This window comes from Pongo abelii, chromosome 3, assembly GCF_028885655.2.
Source record: "Pongo abelii isolate AG06213 chromosome 3, NHGRI_mPonAbe1-v2.0_pri, whole genome shotgun sequence".
In the NCBI taxonomy this organism is placed as follows: Eukaryota; Metazoa; Chordata; class Mammalia; order Primates; family Hominidae; genus Pongo; species Pongo abelii.
Genome location: NC_071988.2, coordinates 178,945,828 through 178,968,259, shown reverse-complemented (window position 1 = coordinate 178,968,259; position 22,432 = coordinate 178,945,828). Strand labels below are relative to the sequence as shown.

Sequence of the window (22,432 nt, the reverse complement as noted above, 5' to 3'; positions counted from 1 at the left end):
TTTCTGTTCCAGCCCAAGTGTTCTTGATGGTCGAATTGTTTGTATTGACTTTTTTTTCACAAGAAGTTGGGTGATATTGCTGATTTGCCTGCCATGGCACTTCCTTGTTTTCATTTTGATTATTACTCAAAAATAGCTTCATTTTAAAATTCAATTTTCTGACTCTCTGCTTGTGCCTTTAACACACTGACAATGATTTTTTGCTTCTCCACAACGAAAGCACGTTGGATCCTGTCACAGACACATTTAGCAGACATGGAACCACCATAAGCCCTGCTTGGCATGTGTGTTTCATTTCAGACTACCTCATAAGAACTTCAGGTCTTAAAGCATCGGCCTCTCTCTCCAAGTCAGCCTGAACACAAGCCACACACAGATTTCAGTTCTTTCTCGACCTTTTTGGTGTAAATGTAAACAATTCTATCACCAGGGGTTCAGGGCAGCCTAGTTTTGTTAGAAGCTGTATTGTAGGAAAGTCCAAGGTTGCAGGATCATTCTGAGTCCCTTAGACAGCATTCTCAGAAGAGCTTGCTATTAGCTTAATGCTGCCCAACTACTATGTATGCTTCACGAGGACAGGGACTTTTGTCTGCTTTCGCTGCTACGGCTCCAACCTCTAAACAGTGCCCGACATAGTAGGCATTCAGTAAATATAGTACTCGTTAAATGAATGTTATTATTTTGGCTGCCTTTACTTTTGCTTTATCTGTCCTGCTTTAGGGAGCTGGAAATTGGAGGAAAGCCTTTGAATTCATTTCCCTTCTTCTTTCTGTTCTGAAACTCTGGTCAAGGGTCCTAGCAAAGACCTTAGGGAGTGGGGATCCCTCTTGGAAACTAATGACAAGTCAGGCGACAGGGGGCGGGAAAAGGAGAGCTGCAGGAAGTTCTTTCCCACTTCTTACTTCTGCAGCACCCTTCACCACCCATCGTGCTCTGTATTTGGGGTTAGAGGTGTTCCGTGGAAGGGAAAGCAGGGGCCGCCTTGGCCGCGTTCCTCTCCTGGGCCACCGGGGTCTTGCCCACAGCGAGTTCCGCAGCACCCCCTGTCTGCGCAGCACCTGTTGACAGCCAGTGGGCGGCCAAGCCCGCTCGCGCGGACGCGTCTCAGGGCTGCCCCTCCCAGAGGCGCCGACCCCCGCCCGCCCCATGGGCCGCCTGCGGGAGAGCCGCTGAGTCTCCCCCGCTCGCCAGGCGTGCGCTCCGCCCGGGCTCGGCCCACGGCCCCCACCTCCTGTCTGCCGCCCGGCGGGGGGAAGGTAGAGAAGGGGAGGGGACAAGCCGGATCCTCCCGGCCGCCCTGGCCTTCCCTCTTCACCCCGTGCGGAGACGCCGCGCGGAGCCCCGAGGTTAGCGCGGAGCCCGAGGCGTGGGGGGAGGGGACGGGGGAAGACCGGAGCCCCGCTGTGACCCCGAGCGGCCGAATTGCCCCAGGCTTTGAGGAGCGGGGGACGAGCCCGAACAAGGTGAACTTTGGTCGCGGAAAACTCAAGCCAGGTGCCAGAATCCGTGCTGCGGCGCTCCGGACCCGGCGCCAACTGCGCTCCGGGCTGGGGAGCGGGAGCCCCGCGGCCTCTCTCCGCCTGCGCCCGGGCCGGCCTCGGCCCGGAACCCCCCGGCCCCGCTCCGGCGCCCCGGCCCGTGGGACCCGCCGCGGCGCCCTCGCCTTGTTTCTTCCCCCTCCCCCTTCGGGGGTGGGGGGTGGGGCGGGGGAGAGGGGCGCCCGGAGAGCCGCATCTATTGGCAGCTTTGTTATTGATCAGAAACTGCTCGCCGCCGACTTGGCTTCCAGTCTGGCTGCGGGCAACCCTTGAGTTTTCGCCTCTGTCCTGTCCCCCGAACTGACAGGTGCTCCCAGCAACTTGCTGGTGACTTCTCGCCGCTCCCCCGCGTCCCCACCCCCTCATTCCTCCCTCGCCTTCACCCCCACCCCCACCACTTCGCCACAGCTCAGGATTTGTTTAAACCTTGGGAAACTGGTTCAGGTCCAGGTTTTGCTTTGATCCTTTTCAAAAACTGGAGACACAGAAGAGGGTTCTAGGAAAAAGTTTTGGATGGGATTATGTGGAAACTACCCTGCGATTCTCTGCTGCCAGAGCAGGCTCGGCGCTTCCACCCCAGTGCAGCCTTCCCCTGGCGGTGGTGAAAGAGACTCGGGAGTCGCTGCTTCCAAAGTGCCCGCCGTGAGTGAGCTCTCACCCCAGTCAGCCAAATGAGCCTCTTCGGGCTTCTCCTGCTGACATCTGCCCTGGCCGGCCAGAGACAGGGGACTCAGGCGGAATCCAACCTGAGCAGTAAATTCCAGTTCTCCAGCAACAAGGAACAGAACGGTGAGTCTTTCCCCCATTCTCCCCCTGCTTGTTTCTCGCTGTGTGTGTTAACGTTGGCATTGTGCGTTGGTATGTGATGTATACCAGACTGTGAAGGTATCTTTGGTCTCTCTTTACATGCAAATGCGCGCTCCGTTCATTGGCATGGACTGTTAAAGGTTAAGTGTAGTTTGCAACTTCGGGAGCTGCCACAAAGCTCCAAGAGGGCAACGTGAGTGCCACTGCAGAGTGAGGACATTCTGGGAGCGATTGTGAACGTCATTTCAAATGCACATTGCAGGTTCGCTCATTGCCAGAGTTAGAAGTTCAAGAACTGCCTCTAAAAACGAATCCAAAATGAATGAGCCTTGGCATGTTTGACTTTACTCAGATTTGGGGAGGGCGAGGGGGGTCGGTCAGGAAATGTATCAGCCGCATTAATTGAAGCAGTCTAGGTCGAAGTCATCAATTAATCAATGAGTAGATAGGCAATATAGAGGTCAAGAGGCTGTGTGGTCGTTTTTAGAGGAACTAAAAAGTGTATTTCTCTTGCTCCCTACTTTTTGTTTTTTAAACTTGCCTTTGTACCACGAAGTTCTTACCTTTCTGGTGGTGTGTTTTTGTATGTGTTAGTGAATGGCTGCTATTTTGTGTGTGCTGGAAACGACTTAATCCTGCATAGGAAATGAGAATTACTTTCAGCTTTCAAGTGTACCTGAAATGTTTAGAAAACTCTCAGATGCAAGTTCCCTTGGGCTGGGATTGCACAGAGCTGGAGAAAGGCTCCTTTCATAAAGCCAGGGCAGCTTCAGGGTGTGTAATTTGCTTAGCCTCTGAACCCATATGATTTACATCATTCAATTTCTAAACTCTTTTTCTCTTCATCTACCATTATGAAGTCATTTTTGAGAATACTTTGTAAATAGAAATTTTATACTGCACATGAAACCACAATGTTCATGTAGGCTGTCTAAAATTGGAATATTTAACGCCCTGTTTACAAGTGGTGGCTCTTACTGTTATTTGAAAAGGAATATACATGTTTTTACTGCTTTGTATATCATCTATTCAGAATGCAAGGATTGTGTCACTTCATTAACCATGCAAAATGAACACAAGTGGCATACCTACAAAATTAAAATAGGATGTGCTATAGTTTTAAGTCACAGTGATTTTTTTTCCTTTTCATATTGGGGTGTTTCAAGGCTTCAACTTTGAATTTAAACTCTGTGAAGTGTTCATGTTTAAGAAAGCACAGAAAGTTTTAGGGTATAAAAATAGATAAAATAAGGATTCTGCGGACTTTTGCAAACGTTATTTGTATTTGCTGTTGCGCAGCAAGACATAGTATCACATTTATCAGCTAATATTAGTGTGGTGCTTCTTACAACTTGCTAATGTGATACCACATGGCACCTGCAGGCTCCTTGAGCTGCTGATCAAAGGGCAGCCTAGGGATCTATCTCTAATCACAGTAGCTGCAGAGGACTGGGAGAAAGTGATCAAAGGAGCCACAGCACCAGCTGTACCCGTGCAGGAAACACATCAGACCAACCTTTGTTCTTTCTCATGTAAAATAATAAATGTCCAGTTCAAACTATTGCTTCTTACTAGCCAAGCTCCTCCATAATGACAACAATGCACAATATTCCTGGCTTCCTGTCTTGTTTTTTATTGTTCCTGTCCCATATCATTTCTCCTATTGCCTTGTCTTATCAAGCCTCTCTTGGCATCTGCCCGAGTCTCTTTGCTAACCTGTGCTTCTCTTTGTCCTTTCCTTTTAGTTCTCTCTTGTGTTCCACATGCTATCATCACTTTGTAAGGGGCCCGGAGCTGTCATGCAGCATGTGGTCATAGGCCACTTTACCCAAGTAGATTCACACCTTCAGGAGAGATGAGTTCATTAAGCCAGGCCACACACATTCTGTTGCCATCTGAGGCTGGGCCATTTCCATTCCTAAGATGCATGATGCTAAAAATTGCTGCTTGTTTCCTAATCTGTGGGTAGAGGATTGGGCTATGTTTGGGGGTTGGTCTATGTTAAGAATGGCAGCAGGAAGTAACTAGAAGTAGAGGAACTGCTTGTAGTTTTTAGCCCAAGGAGAAGTGGCACTGGCTAGCACTAGGGGGCAATATAGAGCTATTTTCTTGCACATGCTCAGGTTGATTTTTATACGTCAAAGTTTCAAGATTTGAGGATAACAGGTGGGTGCTGAAGAAGATTCCCCTGGAATGTAACCAGATTTGTTAGAGCTACTGCCATTACCGTTACTACTACTACTTCTACTTCTTCTTCTTTTTGACTTTCAAATTTTCCATTATGTGGGTAGTCTTTTGCCCACATACTGAATTATGACTGAATTTTGATTGCCCTGTTGCTGTCTCAATTTTGACAGTTGTGCAGTCCTGTAAATACGAACCCTCCTTGAGGATACCACGTAGACGATCCCATTGGCCCAGTTTGTGCATTGCATCATTTTGTGAAAGGTCTTCTCTAACTCTGAAATATCCAAATTGATATATTATGACTACAGCAGCTCATTCTTGTCTCCAAGGACCCCTCCTCATGATACTCTCTTTTCTTGAGTATTTGAGTATTCTAAAGTCCCTAATGGTGTTTACTCAATCAGGTACATCGGGCTGTTCAGTTTTAATATTAACTTGGTGTTTCAAGAGGAGGTAGAATTGGAAATTGATTGCTATAGCCAATGCTGCATACATGGATTTAGACTGGATCATGTGGACATGGTTCAGAATTAGCTTTGAAGGGTTAGTGTTGTTTACACTATTGTTAGGTATCTGGTTTTTGACCTACCATTGGATTGCAATTCTTGCCACTTTTACTGTACAAACAGTTTTATCCTCTAATATTATAAGTTGTCTTCATATACTATACTTAACTTTTAACCTTACTTCTGACCCTGTCTCACATATGAAAACAAGAGTCTTCAGATTTAACTTGAGGAAAGAGATTAAAAGATAACATTGACTTGCTTGGAGGGTGTCTGGCCTATATACTTGTTGCATGACCATGGTGAAAAATACTCATATTTTGTGCACACTGGTTTTAGATAAGAATGCCTATTGTGGAATGATTAAGTTCTGGGATGGTGCTTCTGAGTTGTAGCAGAAAGAATCATACGTTTAGGAACAAAACAAAACCTACTTTGTCTGTTGCATACAGCACAAAGAGATGTCAATGACAGAGTTGTTGGTGGAGGAATGCCTCTTCCATCTGTGTTGTTGGTGAGTGATTTTTAGTTTACTCATAGATCAAGAGCATGCGTATCATTTTTTCTCATTTTCTTTAGCCATTCTGAATTTCGATTTGGAATATGCCGCTATTCGCTACGGTTGGTCTTATCAACATCAGTTATTGTATGTGTTCTTTTTCTCAAGGGCTTTTGTGGCATGTGGGGCAATTTACTTTGGTCTGCTGGTCATGCCCTTTTGCCTGTATCTTGTGTTTATGGATTTTCCATCTCTTTTTATCAGTGCCAGCTTTCTTTTCTTACTGTCAATGCTCCTGTATCTAACAGAATTTAAATTAAAAATGGAAAATTTAAAAAGGTGCCCAGTCCCCTCGCCATCATTTTTAGGTGGCAGCTTCAAATCTCTGTTTGATCAAAAACAGATAACCACAATATTTAGAACAGTGTCCAAGAGTACATAGGCTCTAACTGCAGACTAAAGGGACTTTCCTGTAAGTTTCCCTGTAAGTTTTATTGCGTGACCTTTGTGACATTTATTTTTGTTGTTTAAAGGCTTTTTTACAAAAAAAAAAAAAAAAAAACTTCCTCCTGGTTCTCTGCTGTTTGAAATAGTTGAGGAAGTTGAACAAGTACAGTGCCATTATGTAATGATGAATTTTGTCTTTTCACAGTGGATGATTAAAAAGCTCTATTATGTGGTAATTTTTCTTCCGTATCAATTTTAATCATAGATATTGGATGGATGATATACTTTGCTTTTACCACTAAAAGGTGTTTAGAAAGTACAGAGGTTTGTAGGAAGCCTCAGGGATTAAAATATCATTTGTTAAATAGTTGTAAATAGAAGATGGGATTGGACATTAAACTTCCCTCAGTGCTGCCATCTCTTCTACGACCTCTAGCGCTGTCTCAGGCATGGAAACCTTAGCTTTGTCTACTCCTATTTCACCCTTCCTGAAACTTATTTCTTAAATATCTTCTGTGTGTTAGCTTCCACTTCATGTTTTTTTCAAGCTTTAGATTGGTAAGATTCTAAGTTTTATCTATAAACTTTTGCACCTTTTGTGGAAACAAAATTCTAATGATAAGGTGATATGTTAAATAAGTAATAACAAATCAAGACATTCATAACGTTCATAGTAAAAAAAAAAAGTTTCCAAGACTGATGAAATTTTCCCCGTAGGTTTCTATTTGTATCAACCAAAATGGTAGAAGTCATAAAGTCCCTTCATTTACTTAATCTGATTTTCATGTTTCTAATTTGGAAGCATTATACATAATCAGAATATATAACTCTGTGTAACTCTATGTAATCTCTATATAACTCATTTATTAAGCAATCTCTGTTGCTTCTTGATCTTTTGGCTAAGATCAGTTGTAAACAATCTGTATGTTGTATTAGTTTTCACCACCACTGCCTCCAGCTATGATTTTATTTTTCGTATCTCCCTTTTTTTAAATCTCCTAAGGAGACATCTAATATTTGTTAATCATTTAGTATGCACCAGTATTAGTTACTATACTGATTACCAAAATGTTGAAATGTTGAAATATTTCCAATGAATTGGGAAGAGACTAGTGCAACTCCTCTAAGACAAATGGACCAACATGTGATGAAGCAGAAATTCCAATGCCTGGTACTGCTTAAGGCCTCTAAGATACTTCTGCAACCCTGCTGGCCTCTGTCCTGATCGATCAGTGTTCCTGCCATACTGATTTTTAAGCATTTTGACACTTTTAGCTGTGGACAATTTAGTTCATATTGGGGTTAAAATTTCTATCTTTTTTCCTCTCTGCTTGGCAGCTCAGGCCTGACCCATGACTTGAAGCACCTGGAGTAAGGAAGGGGTATGGCTTCTTTCAAGCCCCCTTCCTGCAGCTCTTTTGGCTTTAGCTCCTCAAGGGTTATGGCTGGGGGAGAGATGCGAAGGTGGACATGGCGCACTCAGCATACAATTGCAACCTCCAGTCATTTGCCCCTGCCTCTCTGGCTAACACTAACCAGCTGCTCTTGCATGGATAACACCTTCCCATCATCTAGATTAAATGATTCACTTCCTCAGAGAGGTCTTTTTTCTGACTGCTAAATCTAAATTAACCACCCCTCACTATCTTGTCAAGGTTAATTAATTAATTATGTAGTACTTAATACTCCTTGATATTCTTGTTTATTAATTAATTAATTTATTATCTACCAACATCCCTCACCCCCACCATAAAATCTAAGTCGTTGAGAGCATGGACCTTGTTTGAATCGCTTCCTGTAGGAACTCCAGCACCTGAGACAGGTATGGCAGAGAGTGTGCCCGATAAGTATCTGTTGAAAGGTTCTGGAGGTAGTTAGTATCTTATTAAAGAAAGACTATGTTGTTAACTCTAACAACAGGCCATCTTTTAAGATATCTTTTTGGTCTTGGAGCTTGCACACTACTGGACTTCTTAAATAGGAAGATAGCTTGTTCATGTATTGGTAGTGATGGTTGTGCCAATCAGAGTACCACGTTTTACTCTTGATAAAGATTATGTTACCAAGTGAGCCAGGAACCAGGCAAATGGATAGGTTTCCTAGAACTGGTTACTCTTTTAAAAGTGTCATTGCTGTGCATAGCCTTATATTTTCTGAAGATGGGGACTGTTGTGTGATGCAGACCAAGGACTCTTGAAAATGTTGCATAGATGACAAGCCTCCAAAATCTGTGTACTTTCTATATTTTACCTATGGCTCAAGGATAACTTGCACAGGCTAGAACTCAGCAACATGTGTGGTATGAGGAATGTTAGAGTTGGAAAGACCCTAGGAGCTTATGCTCATTGATGTGCAGATTGAGGCCTAGAGAGCAGAAGTTGACTTGACTTTGTCAAGTCCACTAGACAGCCACTATTTTTTTTTTTTTTTTTTATAATTAACAGTTTATTGTGTATTTCTTTTTTTTTTTTTTTTTTTTTTCTTTTATTATTATTATTATTATACTTTAGGTTTTATGGTACATGTGCACAATGTGCAGGTAAGTTACATATGTATACATGTGCCATGCTGGTGCGCTGCACCCACCAACTCGTCATCTAGCATTAGGTATATCTCCCAGTGCTATCCCTCCCCCCTCCCCCCACCCCACAACAGTCCCCAGAGTGTGATGTTCCCCTTCCTGTGTCCATGTGTTCTCATTGTTTAATTCCCACCTATGAGTGAGAATATGCGGTGTTTGGTTTTTTGTTCTTGCGATAGTTTACTGAGAATGATGATTTCCAATTTCATCCATGTCCCTACAAAGGACGTGAACTCATCATTTTTTATGGCTGCATAGTATTCCATGGTGTATATGTGCCACATTTTCTTAATCCAGTCTATCATTGTTGGACATTTGGACAGCCACTATTAAACTGCTAATGTGGTGATACATTTTTCCTAATGTGAGAACCAATTAGGAAAATGGAATCCTAGTTTCAAAATTCAGATGCTTTTTATAAAAGCATTTCTTTATTATGTTAGTGGATTGCATGCTTTTCAGATTGGGAGATGAGGTAGGAATCTGTTGCTTTGGAAATATTTACAGGAACAGTAAGGGAAACAATCTCATAATAATCACATTAGTCAAATGGAATGGTATATATATATATCACTATATATATACTGTATATATGTACTGTATATACTATCACTATATATACTGTTATATATATCACTATATATATACTGTATATATAGTGATACTTCTGTTTCTGTAGGCATCTGACAAATTGGCAAATAACTGGAAATACTACCTTTATAATGGTTACCATTATGTTAGAACCATATTTTAAGCAAGTATATAGATGAAGGATGTTTATTTTAATATTTTGGTTTATTCAATGATGGTGATGAATAATGTGGCTGACATTGGCATGCTTAGTTCCACAAGGAAACTTTTTGGTAATAATTTTAACATTTCATTTAACAGTACATCTCAATGATAAAAGTACCATAAGAAAGAATAAATAAGCATGTTTAGTGAACGCTAGAAAGTATAACCTATTATTTTTGAAATATATTCAATGAGTGACCTTAAATTTTATTTACACTATATTCTATGAGATACTCTATTCAGAAGTTCAAGTTTTTTTTTTTTTTTTTTTGGTCAAGACCCTCAGAAGATAAATTCATAGTTATAAACTTGAATGGCTTGCCTAAAATATTATTAATTTACCTTTTTAAACTTTTGGTTTGCAAAGTTCCCAAATCTGAAAACAAAGGGAGCCAAAAATTATAAAGAGGAACTATAATAACTACATTTATAATTAAAGCCAAGTTGTTATAAGTGATATTTTTGGTAGCATTCGCTAATTTTGCCTTTTACCTCATGGGAATGCATTTTAAATATAGTTTTGTTAATTTTATTTGTCATCAGATTTCTCGTTAGAATTCATGTGCCATCTTCAAGCCACTTTTTGTCATCCCCTAGTGACTGAGTAGGCTCCTCCCTGGATGGTTATTTGCCCTGTTCCACACCAGACTATCTTTGCCAGGCTGGCTTCACTGACTTTGCTCTCTTGCTATTCCGCTTAATTCCTCTTTTATTTTCAGACTGTGTTTTTTTTGTACTTAGCTTTTTCCCTTTTGTATTTGTTTTGTTTTGTTTTATTTTTGAGACACGGTTTCACTGTCACCCAGGCTGGAGTGCAGTGGTGTGATCACAGCTTACTGCAGCCTTAACCTCCCCAGGCTCAGGTGATGTTCCCTTTTCAGCCTTCCAAGTAGCTGGGATTACAGGTGTGTGCCACCACTCCCTGCTAATATTTGTATTTATTTTTAGAGATGGGGGTCTTAGTATGTTCCCCAGGCTGGTCTTGAACTCCTAGGCTCAAGCGATCCTTCCACCTCGGCCTCCCAATGTTCTGCGATTACAGAGGTGAGCCACTGTGCCCAGCCGGCTTTTTTTCTTTAGAATAGTAGTTGGGTTGTTTCTTAGTCCACTGAGGTATGTATTCAGTTGTTGCTGGGGTTTGTGGGGCAGAGGCAGGGTAGAGGTCTGATTCCTTAAGGGAAATCAACATTCTCAAACAGAACAAGGCCTTTTAATGGTAAGTGCAAGGATGTGGATTTACATTTCTGCTATATACACTATGTGCTGATAAACCAGTAAGAACTGCCAGGAAGGACCCGGGAGCAGCAGGATTTAGATGCATTTTAGAGGGTAGTTGGATGGGTCTACAGGGCTCTGAGTAAGCTTCTAGTTTTGCATTGCTTAATAATGACTCTCCAGGAGTGACTGTTAGGTGCCACATGTGTCCTCAATGTTTGCAGATAGTATGCAGTTTATAAACTCTCCGTGAGGTATTAGGAAAAACACCAGGGCTTCACTGGCTAAGTAGCTTAGCTAAGGTCCCACAGCTGGTAGATGTTTGAACCTTGGTCTGACTCCAAGCCAGGACTCAGAGCCACGTGCCTCTTCCTTCATAAGTTAAATGGTCTAATGTTTTATTAGAACATTGTTTTCATTCAGCAAATATTTATGAGCATCTGCTCTTTGCTAAGCTTTGCCCTAGGTGCCGCATATGCAGAGAAGAAGATGCAGACCTGCCTTTGAGATACTTGGTCAGAGGATGGCAGATCCTTCCTTTTACTTCATGGTCTATTAGTTTTGAGCTCAAAGTGCTATGGGAACACGGAGTGCTTTATTTCACTTCAAAAATCCTCTATTGATTTAGTAAGTGGTTGGTTTTGTCTGGAAGGGAAGTTGAAGGAGAAAAGTTCCCACAGAGGAGGTGATGTGTTTTGAAGCGGGTCTGAGAGGGGGAAAAAGAGGGAAGGATCCTAGGCTGAGGGAACAGCTTGAAGAAAAGAATAGAGGCATGAAGAGGCATATATCATGGGCAAGAGACAAGAAACATCGAGAATGTTGAGAGCGAGGAGAGGCTAGAAAAAGTGGAAAGATGTCCTAGACTTATGCATTCAAAGGCCCTGATGCTGTGTGTACGTCCTGCAGGGTTGACAGTTAACAAACAGAACAAAAAGAAAAGTCATCATGTTTAAGATTCCATCAAAACCCTTTCTATTCAGTTCCTTTCTCAGCAGGCAGGCAGTGGCAGAGTTCTGCTTTGGTGTGTGCAGATAACTACTTGTTGCTGGAATGTTTTTCAGTCATCAGGCATGTTTGGAAGTTGTGAACGGGTTAGAAGGGCAGGCTGCACAGCCTCAGTTCCACTCTCCTGAGCTGAGCCTGTGTCCACACTACTCTATATTGCCTTCTTTATGTAAACAAAGAGCTATTTTCACACTTCATTCACAAAACAGATGGCGTGCAGAATGAGGCTGGGTGAAGGATCCGCAGTTGGGATAAAAGTGAGGCAGCTTCCAGGACACTGAATTAAAGTAATGAAGCTGTTACATCACAGGCAAAGAAAACAGTTTTAACACTTTTAAGATCTCAAGTTTGTGGAAAATTAATTGCTATGAGGTTACACTTCATTGAGTATCTGCATCATTTTTCCACTGACGTTCATTCGGGTCCTGTGTATATAAATGCCGGAAAGATTTTGTGGTATTTAAGGATTTGAAATGACTGAATTCTTTTAGTGGATGTACTATCTTGACGCCATGCCATTTTTTGAAGCTGTGCTATTTGCATTCTAGGAAATCCTTGTTCATGAGTGGATACTATTTTAAGCATTTCAATGTTTCATGATAGAAATATACTTCTGTGCTTAAATATGCCCAGTTGGCCATTGCACCTGCCCTTTGAGTCACTACAGAGATCAGAAACCATTAAAAACAGAAGTTGGACTTACGTGGTACTTATCTTCTGTTGTTTCTGGCAGTTATTTTGCTGTGTATTTATAAGGACATCTGTCTTTTAAGTAGTCATAATTATTTATCTTTTTTTTTCTGCTGAGGAATAAATCACAGCTTGTTTCCCATAATGCCGTATATATTCATAGTCTAGGGTGATTAGAAATGCAAATTGAGAGTCATTAAAGCTTTATAATTTATTTTGCTATGGTAGCAGATGATATTTAAAATCAGTGTGCTAAGAAGAAACATTTGCTTAAAGTGTAAGATGTGAACAAATTAGAAGACAGAAGTATTCATTTCTCTCCCTGGAAATTTCTTGCTGGGTCTGGGAAAAGGGGGAAACCTGCAGTGTTCATTTCTAATTTACTGTACTATAAACCTGAGATCTAATGTCAGGCAGGGTGCAAATTGTAAAGAACATAGGAAAAACACAGTAATGATTAGTGTTTTCAGATTGCTCTATGGAAGCGTACTAAAGACTCTCTCTTACTAGAGTGTGATTTGCCTTTGGATTACCCATTAAAAGGTTGGATAAAATTTAGGTGAATTTCTTATAGTAGTTGGTGGTTTTGTGAATACACTAAAAACAAGGGAAAAAGTTGGATAATGCTGGTATGAAAAGTATAGATCTGTACATCCATAGCCTGAGATGGGGTGTCCTAGAGGCAGATCTCTGCTGGAAATATGTTAATTTTGTAGATCATAAAAGGCATTAGGGGATTCTTTGTTTTCAATTGGCAGTGACATCTCTACAACTATGCATTTTATTATTGACTTTACTTTTATTTCTAAACAAAAGTTCACTATTTCTGGAGTTATAAATGAAAAAGAACACACATACATTTACACACATACACATATATGTGTGTGTGTATATATATCTGCATCTAAAGTTATAAGAACACTAGTATGCTATGAGGTCTAGTCTCTTGTATTGTAGAGGCAATACATTTTCATGTAGAGCTCCAGAAATAACGTACTTTTGTTTAGAAATAAAAGTAAAGTCAGTAACAAAATGCATAGTTGTAGAGATATCCCAAATCTATAGTTTTATATATATATATAAAAGATTTATATATATAAAAAATGGCTTCAACTGTATCTTTGCATTGTGTTAGTCACTGTGGTCAAAACTGTCTGTTTCAAAAGCAGCAATCTGAAAATAGCAGGCAATTTCCCAGGTCACAATCTGGCTAGGCTACTGAGAGATGCTGAGTCGAGATACCTAACTGATAAATACTAACCCTTTAAAAAGTGGTTTTTATCTGCGTTTTCTTGAGACTATTAGCAGTCTTGAGGTTTTAAGCCATGATAACGAAGAAAAAATTAGTAATTAAATCATCTCTATTCTTATTTTAAAGAAGTTTTTGCTTCATGGTGGAAAATTTATCTTTAATCTGTACTGATAACTTTTAATAGGCATAGGTTGGGCACCCCATTAAACTAACAGCTTTAAAATGGTTTCCTTTTAGAACTAACATTTACATCCTAGGAAATCAATTAGGGTGTCTGGATTTTACATTTCCCTTGCAATCTTTGTTTGCAGTCATTTCTGAGTGGCCAACCTACCGTAGCAAAACTTAGAGGTGCAAATCTTCTGGAAGAAGTGTAAATGCCACAAGTTTACTTGGAAAAATGGAAAAATAGGACTTATTTAATATATCTGCTGAACATTTAAAACTACATAAAGCACTGGAAATACTTTTGGTGTGTAGGAATGTGTGGTGTTTCAAAACTACAAACACTGTTCTGAAAATTTCCCCGGTAGTGGTGAATTATATGAGACCACGTCCATCTAAGGAAGGCTTGTTTAACTAGCCTGTGGTTCTGGGGCTCATTCAAACACTCTTAAACAAAATAAAGGGCATGGATGTAATAACTTCTTTATGGAAAGGCCATAAAAAGCTACAGGGCCATGTAAACAAATTGGGTCATTTACTAGATGTTTAAGTGATAGATTTGCAGTCCAAATTTAGGGGCGTGTATTATGTTTTATAGGATGGTGACCATGTTCTACCTTGAGAATGAGGTTGCAAGCTTATTTTTTGTTTATTTGTTTGTTTTCGTCTAGTGCGTGGAAATCCGTTATTGCTATTTCGTATTGCAGTTGGAAAGCATACCTAAAATTCTGAGCAATTGCATTTATAAAGCTTTCCAACTTTGAAAAATGGCTAGAAACTCATGTGTGAAGATTGAATTGATCTGATTTCTGGTATCATTAGGTTCTTTTCAAGGAAAATAAGATGATTGAAATAGAAATTTTCCTTTTGGGCTCAGACATGTCTAAACTAATTGTAAAATAATTGTTCTGGCTTACAAGAGTAGACTCATAACTACGACTATGTAAAGTAAAAAATGTAACAACAGTTAGGATTTATAGTTACTGTCACTCTGCCAGTCTTGTAATAAAACTGCTATTATAACCACCATAGTGTGAGATTCATTTGTCTTACTTGAGAAGTGGGCAATAAGTCCTATCCAAGTTATCTTGCTTTTAGCAGAGCCACTTTACTGCATTAGGATATTAATTTACCTTCTCCGAAATTGGGTGTGATGATTGTGCCAAAATGATTCAGTAAAGGGGAGTTGGGTGGGTAGATGTATAAAAATATGTTGTGCTGCACATTAATGGTGATGACTAGTGGCAATGGGAGCTAGAAATAAGCTTGGAAATTGAAGTAAGCACAGGAAACAAAATAATTTTTATGTTGATACCATAACATTTATTCATTCTGTAACTTCTGTCAATCATGGTTGGCTCATTTGGCCTTAAAGGAAGTGATTGTGTAAGAAATCCTTAGTAAAAATCAATGAGCCTTTCTAAGTTTTGAAAACTGATGGCATCATACTACACTGGCAACTTTTAAGTGTTACTGCTGGACGTTTGGCAGCAGAAATAACTGCTTCAGCTTCACAGGCTTAAAAAACAACGGACAATGGTGGATATTATAGTTTTTGTGTAATGTGTGACTTGCTATTTCCTTTTTTTTTTTTAAATGAGTAACTTGATGGCCTTAAGTCTATGAATAAACCTAAGACCTGCATTTAAACTGGATTTTCTGTGATCTTGAAAACAATTCACATCTTTGTGCCTTAGGTACCTGTCTGAAGCTGAGGCATTGTGGAAAATGCAAAGTGAAATTAGGCTTAGTCTCTGCCTTCAAGTAGTTTATAGTCAAAGGGAGAGATAAGACCTGCAGTTAGGTATATTAGAGAATAAAAAGCGACAGTGTCATGTTTGGTGGGAATTCAGAGAAAGGCAAGATTATTTAGTTGAGCTGTTAGAAAAGGCTGAGAAAGGTTGTTAGGGGAGATATATATATTTTGAACAAAGGGGCCAGGAAAGATGAGCGTCATTTGCACGTGCAGAATCAAAGGTGGGATAGGATTTTGGCAGCTGGAAACCTGGTGAGTAGATATTCGCAGTAAGGAAGTGTGGGAAATTCATGCAGTCTAAAGTGCAGTTTGTTTTGAGGCAGACCTCAGAAGCAGGTTCAGTGAGAAGGTCATTGGAAATAGGAGGCACAAAGGGAGGAACATTGATGTATGACTTGGGCTTGAGTAAATAGAAGAGTGATTCTTCATGCTTTATTGTGAACTCCTTTATCGGCCCGCCCATCCCAGCTATGCGGACAGCCAAATTATGAATTAAATGTGATTCCTGATGGCACATACAAGACAGAAACAGCATGAAGGTTGCTGAACAGTGAAGAATAAAGTCAGAAGGAAAAGGAAATCTCAAGGAAGAAATCCCCTGAAGAGGAAGCCATGAGGGAAAAAAAGTCAGTCCATCACAAATCAGGGAGTGAAGGATGCCAAGTAAGGAGAGAGAGAAAAATCACAGAAATTGGCCCAGATGATAAAATACAGCAGAGACTGAAAAAAATGAAGACCAATGAGCAGCCTATGATTTTTCCAGGTTGACACAAAGAAAAAATCTTCAGTGTAATAAGTGGTGTAGAAGAGTGGACGTGGAGTAAAGTGAGGAAGTGAGACGTCACGTTTTTAAGAGAGAAGGAGATAGTGGTTCCGGGATGGAAGGAAGCATGTGTTGTTTCTTTGCTTGTTTTGGAGGTTTGGGGGAGAGCCAGAGGAGAGGAAAAGACTAAATGTGTAGCAAGAGATAAGCCTTCTATTTTAGAAAGTTCTTGTACCATTGATATTGGAACACAGGTGAAATAACTGTAGAGCATTAAGCTGAATACCAAATAATCACAATAAGAACTGAGCTTATTTGGTAGGGAAGTAGGTACTAAGTTTTGGAGGAAGCGATCCTTGAGAGAATTTTTGACCAAGCGAGGGATTCAGCATTCATAGAACAGCTTCTCGCCATTTTTCTTGGAAATCTGTCTTATTGCCACTTTGATGTCCTGGTACCTGTCTTGTGGAAACCTCAGTTCCATTGGAACATCTAATTAACATATATATTTAGAGGACTTACTATGTCTCATAATCTGGGTTGCTCTTAGCACTCCATGTCTGAGAAAGCAACTTCAAACTAATAGATTTTGTCCTGCTTAAATATTATTCCTTTACAATAATTGAAAATATATAATATAGTATGCTAAGTAAGCATGGAATTATTGTCAAGCTAATAAGTACATATTAACATTGCTATTTTTAGGTAAAATAATTATCTTTACATTTGTAAATTTCTGCATTCTCACTGTCATCCCAAACCAGGTGCTGGTTACCTATGACCTAAACTGTGGCAAAGTGTTCTTATTCTTCCTTCTATGACTCAGGCTTTTCCCATGCCATGTCACTTGCAATCGATCATTTGCAGGAGGTTAATATCAGATAATCTTATAATAGAGTTCTGGTTGTGTCTACTCTAGTCAAGCTTGGATTGGTGCTTCGTAAACTGTAATATACATACAAATCACCTTATTAAAATTCAGATTCTATTTTAGTAGGTCTTGAGTGGGACATAAAAGTTTGCATTTTAACCATCTCACAGGTGATGCTAATGCCATTGGACTGAGGACCAAACTTTGAGTAAGGAGAGTCTACATTGTTGTTCTCCATGGCTACTGTGCTGTCACCTCAGTCTTCTAATACAAAATTACACAAAACTGACCTCTGCTCACCCCAGAGATCTGTACTTTCCTAACTCTATGTATTGCTCTGCCAACTCTTTCAAACAATAAATTTAATCCAATACACAAAAGTGCGTGTTGTGATGATTACTGTGTCACATCCTGAAAACAGGTAAACAAAATGTCCTTTGTGTGCTTGATGTTCATAATCAGTGTTGTTTGTATTGCACTAGACATATGCTTAGAATGCCCAAGGACCCAGGGATGTTCTACTTTTGGGTCAGGAAGGGCTTCTCCTGGGGTTATCATTGAGTAGGGTCTTGAAGGACAAATAATTCACCAGAAAAGGAAGAGAGAGTTCTAAGCAGAAGGTGCGGACTTGTGAGAGAGCACAAAACCTATTCAAAAATGAACTGCTTTTGGTGAGAAGATTGAAAAATTATTCATTAATTTTGAGGGCTGTGTCTGACATACTAAGAGCATGTTTAGATGCAAACTCATGAGATGCTAGGGCACCACTGAAGGACCTTGGCTGATGGGTAATGATTATAGCCTTCTGCGCCAATTCCTAATAATAAGGGTGTGTCTTTTTGTTTATGCTCGTATTCTTACACCTATAACAGATCATTAAATATTCATACATTAATCAGGTTTGATTTTTGTTTTTTAAATGTATTTTACATTTTTCGTATTATTGTTTTGTCAGCAAATAGTGATTTTCCCAGCTTTGAGTATAGCTGACAATTAAAAACTGAATATGTTTACCAAATAAAATGGAATGTTTTGATATATGTACACATTGCAAAAGGATTACCACAAACCAACTAATTAATTTATCCATCACCTCACGTAGTTATCTTTTTCTTCTTCGTGGTGAAAACATTTAAGACCTACTCTCTAAACAAGTTTCAAATATATAATTGTTTTCTTTCCAAAATAAAGATACTTCAGGATGATTGTAAAGGACAGAGAAGCTAGAGGCTGGGACAGCAGTTTGAAGGCATTTGCAGCCGTTCAGTTACCAGATAGTGGAAAAATAGCCAAGTGAGTTAGTGCCTGGGGTGTGGAGTGGAAGGGAACCATCATCTCTCCTTCATGCTGCGTGTTCAAAGCCAAGGTGGATTTAAGGCCCTGTCTGACTGGTCCCCTCTCTGCCCCATAAAGCCTTCCCTCTTTCTTTCAGTCTAGTATGTCTCTCTTCTCTAAACTCTCAGAATAGTGCAGAATTGACCACTTTCTACCTTGGATTCTAATTATATATGTGTTTTAATCTCCCATAATTTTCAAGTGTCAGAGAATAAAATGTTGAATAATCTCTAGCCTAGTGCCCCACTGGATGGTAGATGTTTTAAGTGAAGTGAAAACAGCCCACTTAGACCCAACACAGCTTGTTCTGCTGCAGTGTTGGCATCTGGTGTCATAAATCATCATTGATGGGTTCTAAAAGAGTCATATGCCTTATTTCACAGCTGGGGGATGCGCCTAACGTCTGGCTTCATTTTAAGGAACTGCAAGGGGCTAACTGGAGAGCCTCAATCTTTTTGCTTAGACTGAGTAAAATGAATGCACAAAGAACATGATTGGCAAAATTATAATGATGACTGCTTAGAATGTTATTTCCTCAATAAGAAAAAGAAATGTATCATTTCCAGGAAACTTATTTTTAAACAGGGAACTTTAGGATAAAGTTTTATTGCAATCAATTTATTATAGAGAAGAGCATGACCATCGCAAGTTCATTTTCAGTAACTTTGACGTATTTTTTGTTTTGAATTATTTCCCCTTTTGCTCTTTCTAGTTAACATAAGATATAACTCATGTGCTTTTTTATTTTTAGTTTGTTTTTCTTTTTTGCTTTGAGGTTTTGAGATTGACAACTGTGATTTATCCCAGGGAAAGCAAAAATCTTGAAAAAGTCACTCAAAGAATATAGTTTTTTTTCTCTTGGAAATAAAGTTGATTTTCTCAGCTCTGATCCTATGAGATTATGGGCAGAACTAAGTAGTCCTTAGTTCTGGCATGTGGACAAAACAGAAGCAGACCCTGGAGAGAGAGTTCAAAATTCATGGCAGTAAGCACATGTTCGGTATGCCAGTATTTATGGTGTCACAACCAAATTGAAACCATAACCCTCTGCTATTTACATAAATATGGTGCCCAGACTGCACAAGGTTATGCCTATGTTTCCCAGTAAATTTAAGGCAATAGAAATGTTCAGTACCCCCTAGAGACCACACTATTTATTTTCATGTTCATTTTGTTTCTCTCTATGAGGCAGAGTGAATTGTCTTAATTTATATTCATATTTGAAGTCAGTCAGAATGAGAAGGAATGGCATTTAGTGGGTATAGAGACTGGTTTTGTGCTTTCATATGTAATGTGTCCAGGCCATTGTGTCCTGGTATTCTTAGTTCCTGAGCTGGGGCGAGTTAGGGGTATTGATTATTGATAGTGAACATAGACTGCTTCTTAGATGGGTAAAGCTCAGCCTTCATATCTTGTGTCTTATGCTCTTAGAGAACCTGGGTTTCACCACTTTGGTCAAACACAGACACACATACTGTTGGTAAGAAGTCATGTTTTATGTCTTTTTATAGCAACTTTTAAAGTATTATCATTCTAAAGTATTTATCATCTGGTAAAATTTTAAGAACAATGAAGTTTCAGAACCACTATTGGGAGTACCTCTTTTTTTCTCTGCTTTTTCAAGACAAAGATATCTAGTAATTTAAATTATAGTAACATCGTCATGCACTTGTACAGCAATATAAATGAGAAAGATAATAGAAAAACCAAATAGCATATCACATTTGCTGAATGTGAATGCATTCTTAATGAACCTTTTTAGAATCCCAGACTCCTTCTGATCCCTTTACCAGTAGTTGACTTTAGTCTAGAAAACAACTTGGACAGTAACCAGATTGCTAGGTGTCTTTAGTAGGTTGGCTGTTTGATTTGGCTCTTTGAGAGATGGTCCTATATCTCTGTCAAGGGAAAGTTTTTCAAAACAATTGGTGACTGGAAAATGAGGAATGTTTTGTGCAAGAAGGGAGGCTTTCTCGTTTACAGGATAAAAGACATTTTGGAAGAGTAACTCCCAAGTAAGCAAATGAAGCTTGACTAAGTAAATCCTTTTACTTAAGGGATAGAATCCAAGATATTTAAGAAGTCATTTTATTTTTTGAGTTCAGTAATTTAAACATTGTGCTTAGGCTTTTTGTTGGTACTCCAAACATTTTATTAAGATTTCCCTTGGTGTTTCCATAAAAAGACAAAATTCATTATGTTTTATTTGTAAATAATTGTCTTAAACCTAGATGAAAGAGAAAACAAACTTTTCTGTACCATATTCTTTCAGAGTAGTTATTCAGTGTTTTTTATGCCCCAAATTTGAAAATGATCACAAATTTTTCACTGATCTGTTTATGTCTAATTTTGGTGCTGGAAAAATAAAAACAGATTACTTAGGGTGTTTAAATCCTGTGCAGATTAGTAAACAATACCAAGGAAATTTACTTGGTGTTACTAGAAGGTTGAGGAAGATTACTGGCTTTTGCAGTCCATTAGTAGATCAATTTGTTAAATGTTTAGTGCTAGGAATCTCATTTATCAGGAAATATCTTAGGCGTTGGGGAGAATTGGCCTGTGGTATTTACATTCTAGTCTAGTTGCCAAAATTGATTTTCACATTTTGTATGTGACTTAGCTCTTTGTGCTGCAGTAGATACCAGGTTAAAGCATAGTTCATATCTTAAAACATTAATAGATTTTGTTTCAATGCTGCCAGTAATTTCAGTGACTAACAAAAAAATACACTTTCATTAAAATGTTCTTAATGATTTCTGTTTGATTTTCTACATAGTGATAAATGTTGCCATTTACCCCAGTGGTTTAATGACAACAAATAAGTATTACATTTTGAAGAAACTTGGCAGTATCATTGTATGTCAGTGTGTAATAGCTAATCTATAATTTAGGTTAATTCCATCATTAGTTTGTGACTTGAAATTCTTTGTTTCTGACTGTTTCATAACTTCTTTAAGCACAAAGAGGATATTGGTAGAATCAGGTATGTAGCAAAAGCTCTAGAAATACAGTTTTGATTATTTGAAACACTAGTATTTTAAAATCCAGCAGATGCATTCCTTTGCCTAAATATATTGTGTCTTATGCTATAAAGAGGACATATTTTGTTTTATTTTAGTGTACATATTAAAACAGTTTATATCCCAAATAAGCTAATATGACTAATGGTTGTCACTGCCCTAATTCTGGGGAAGAAAGTTTGAATCAGAAAAGTATTCTTGGAAGAAGAATATTGTTTTTTCCTATCTATTTAGGCATTCACTGGAACTTTCTTTACTCCTAAAATTTATGCTTGAAATGGCTCAGAGTTTGTGTATGTGGAGCATATTGGAGGCTGATTGTATCTGTGAGTTTAGGAAAGACTTAACTTGATCCCTTGTGCAATGAAGTCTTTCAGAGAAAGCCAGGCCTTTTTTTTTTTTTCTGTAAGGTAGAATGGATATTCAGGCTCAGATTTTAGCTAAATTAAGAAGGACCTTTCTCTGTCCAGAATAGTATCACAAAATTAAGACTGGCTCTGGAAGAGAGACAGGGGATGCCCTCTTTTCATTGTCATACACCATTTGAATTGTGTTTGATAAATTTGTATCGTGACCTTGAACATGAAACCACTCAGAAATCCTGGTTAATTTCTGCCCCATGTGTCAGTCTCAAAGGGGAGACCTGCCTTTGCCAACAGACCATGCAGTAAGAAACAAAAATATTAAAACTCCACAATCACAACTTACATGGTCAATAATGGTTTCAAAAATTAAAAAAAAATTGATCCTGGCATATTTATAAGCAATCATATATAAATACAGGAACATGTATATTATGAATTTTCTTTAAACTATTTGCCTGCATTGATTATAGAGAGAATGAAACCTCACAATGAAATCTGATTGAATAAATTTAAACACTGTTGTGAGAGCATTGTTTTATTAAGTCACTGGAATGTAAGATACAGGAAGCCTGAAATTTTAGTTGTTGTTATGGAGGTTTATTTATTTTCTCCTACTGCTTTATCTTCAGGATCTA

At 39.1% G+C, this 22,432-nt stretch overlaps 1 protein-coding gene across 3 annotated transcripts in view; it reads left to right on the top strand.

Annotated features, from left to right (window-relative positions):
- Positions 1 to 1,313: 1,313 nt before the first annotated feature.
- Positions 1,314 to 22,432, top strand: part of PDGFC (platelet derived growth factor C) — a 216,389-nt gene continuing 195,270 nt past the window's right edge. The window contains exon 1 of one of the 3 annotated variants that reach the window (XM_024246355.3): positions 1,314 to 2,327. In XM_024246355.3, coding sequence (XP_024102123.1) covers positions 2,210 to 2,327 — 118 coding nt within the window. In that variant the 5' untranslated portion in view covers positions 1,314 to 2,209. The remainder of the gene's footprint in view (positions 2,328 to 22,432) is intronic. The other 2 variants (XM_054554631.2, XM_054554632.2) reach the window with 2 other exon arrangements.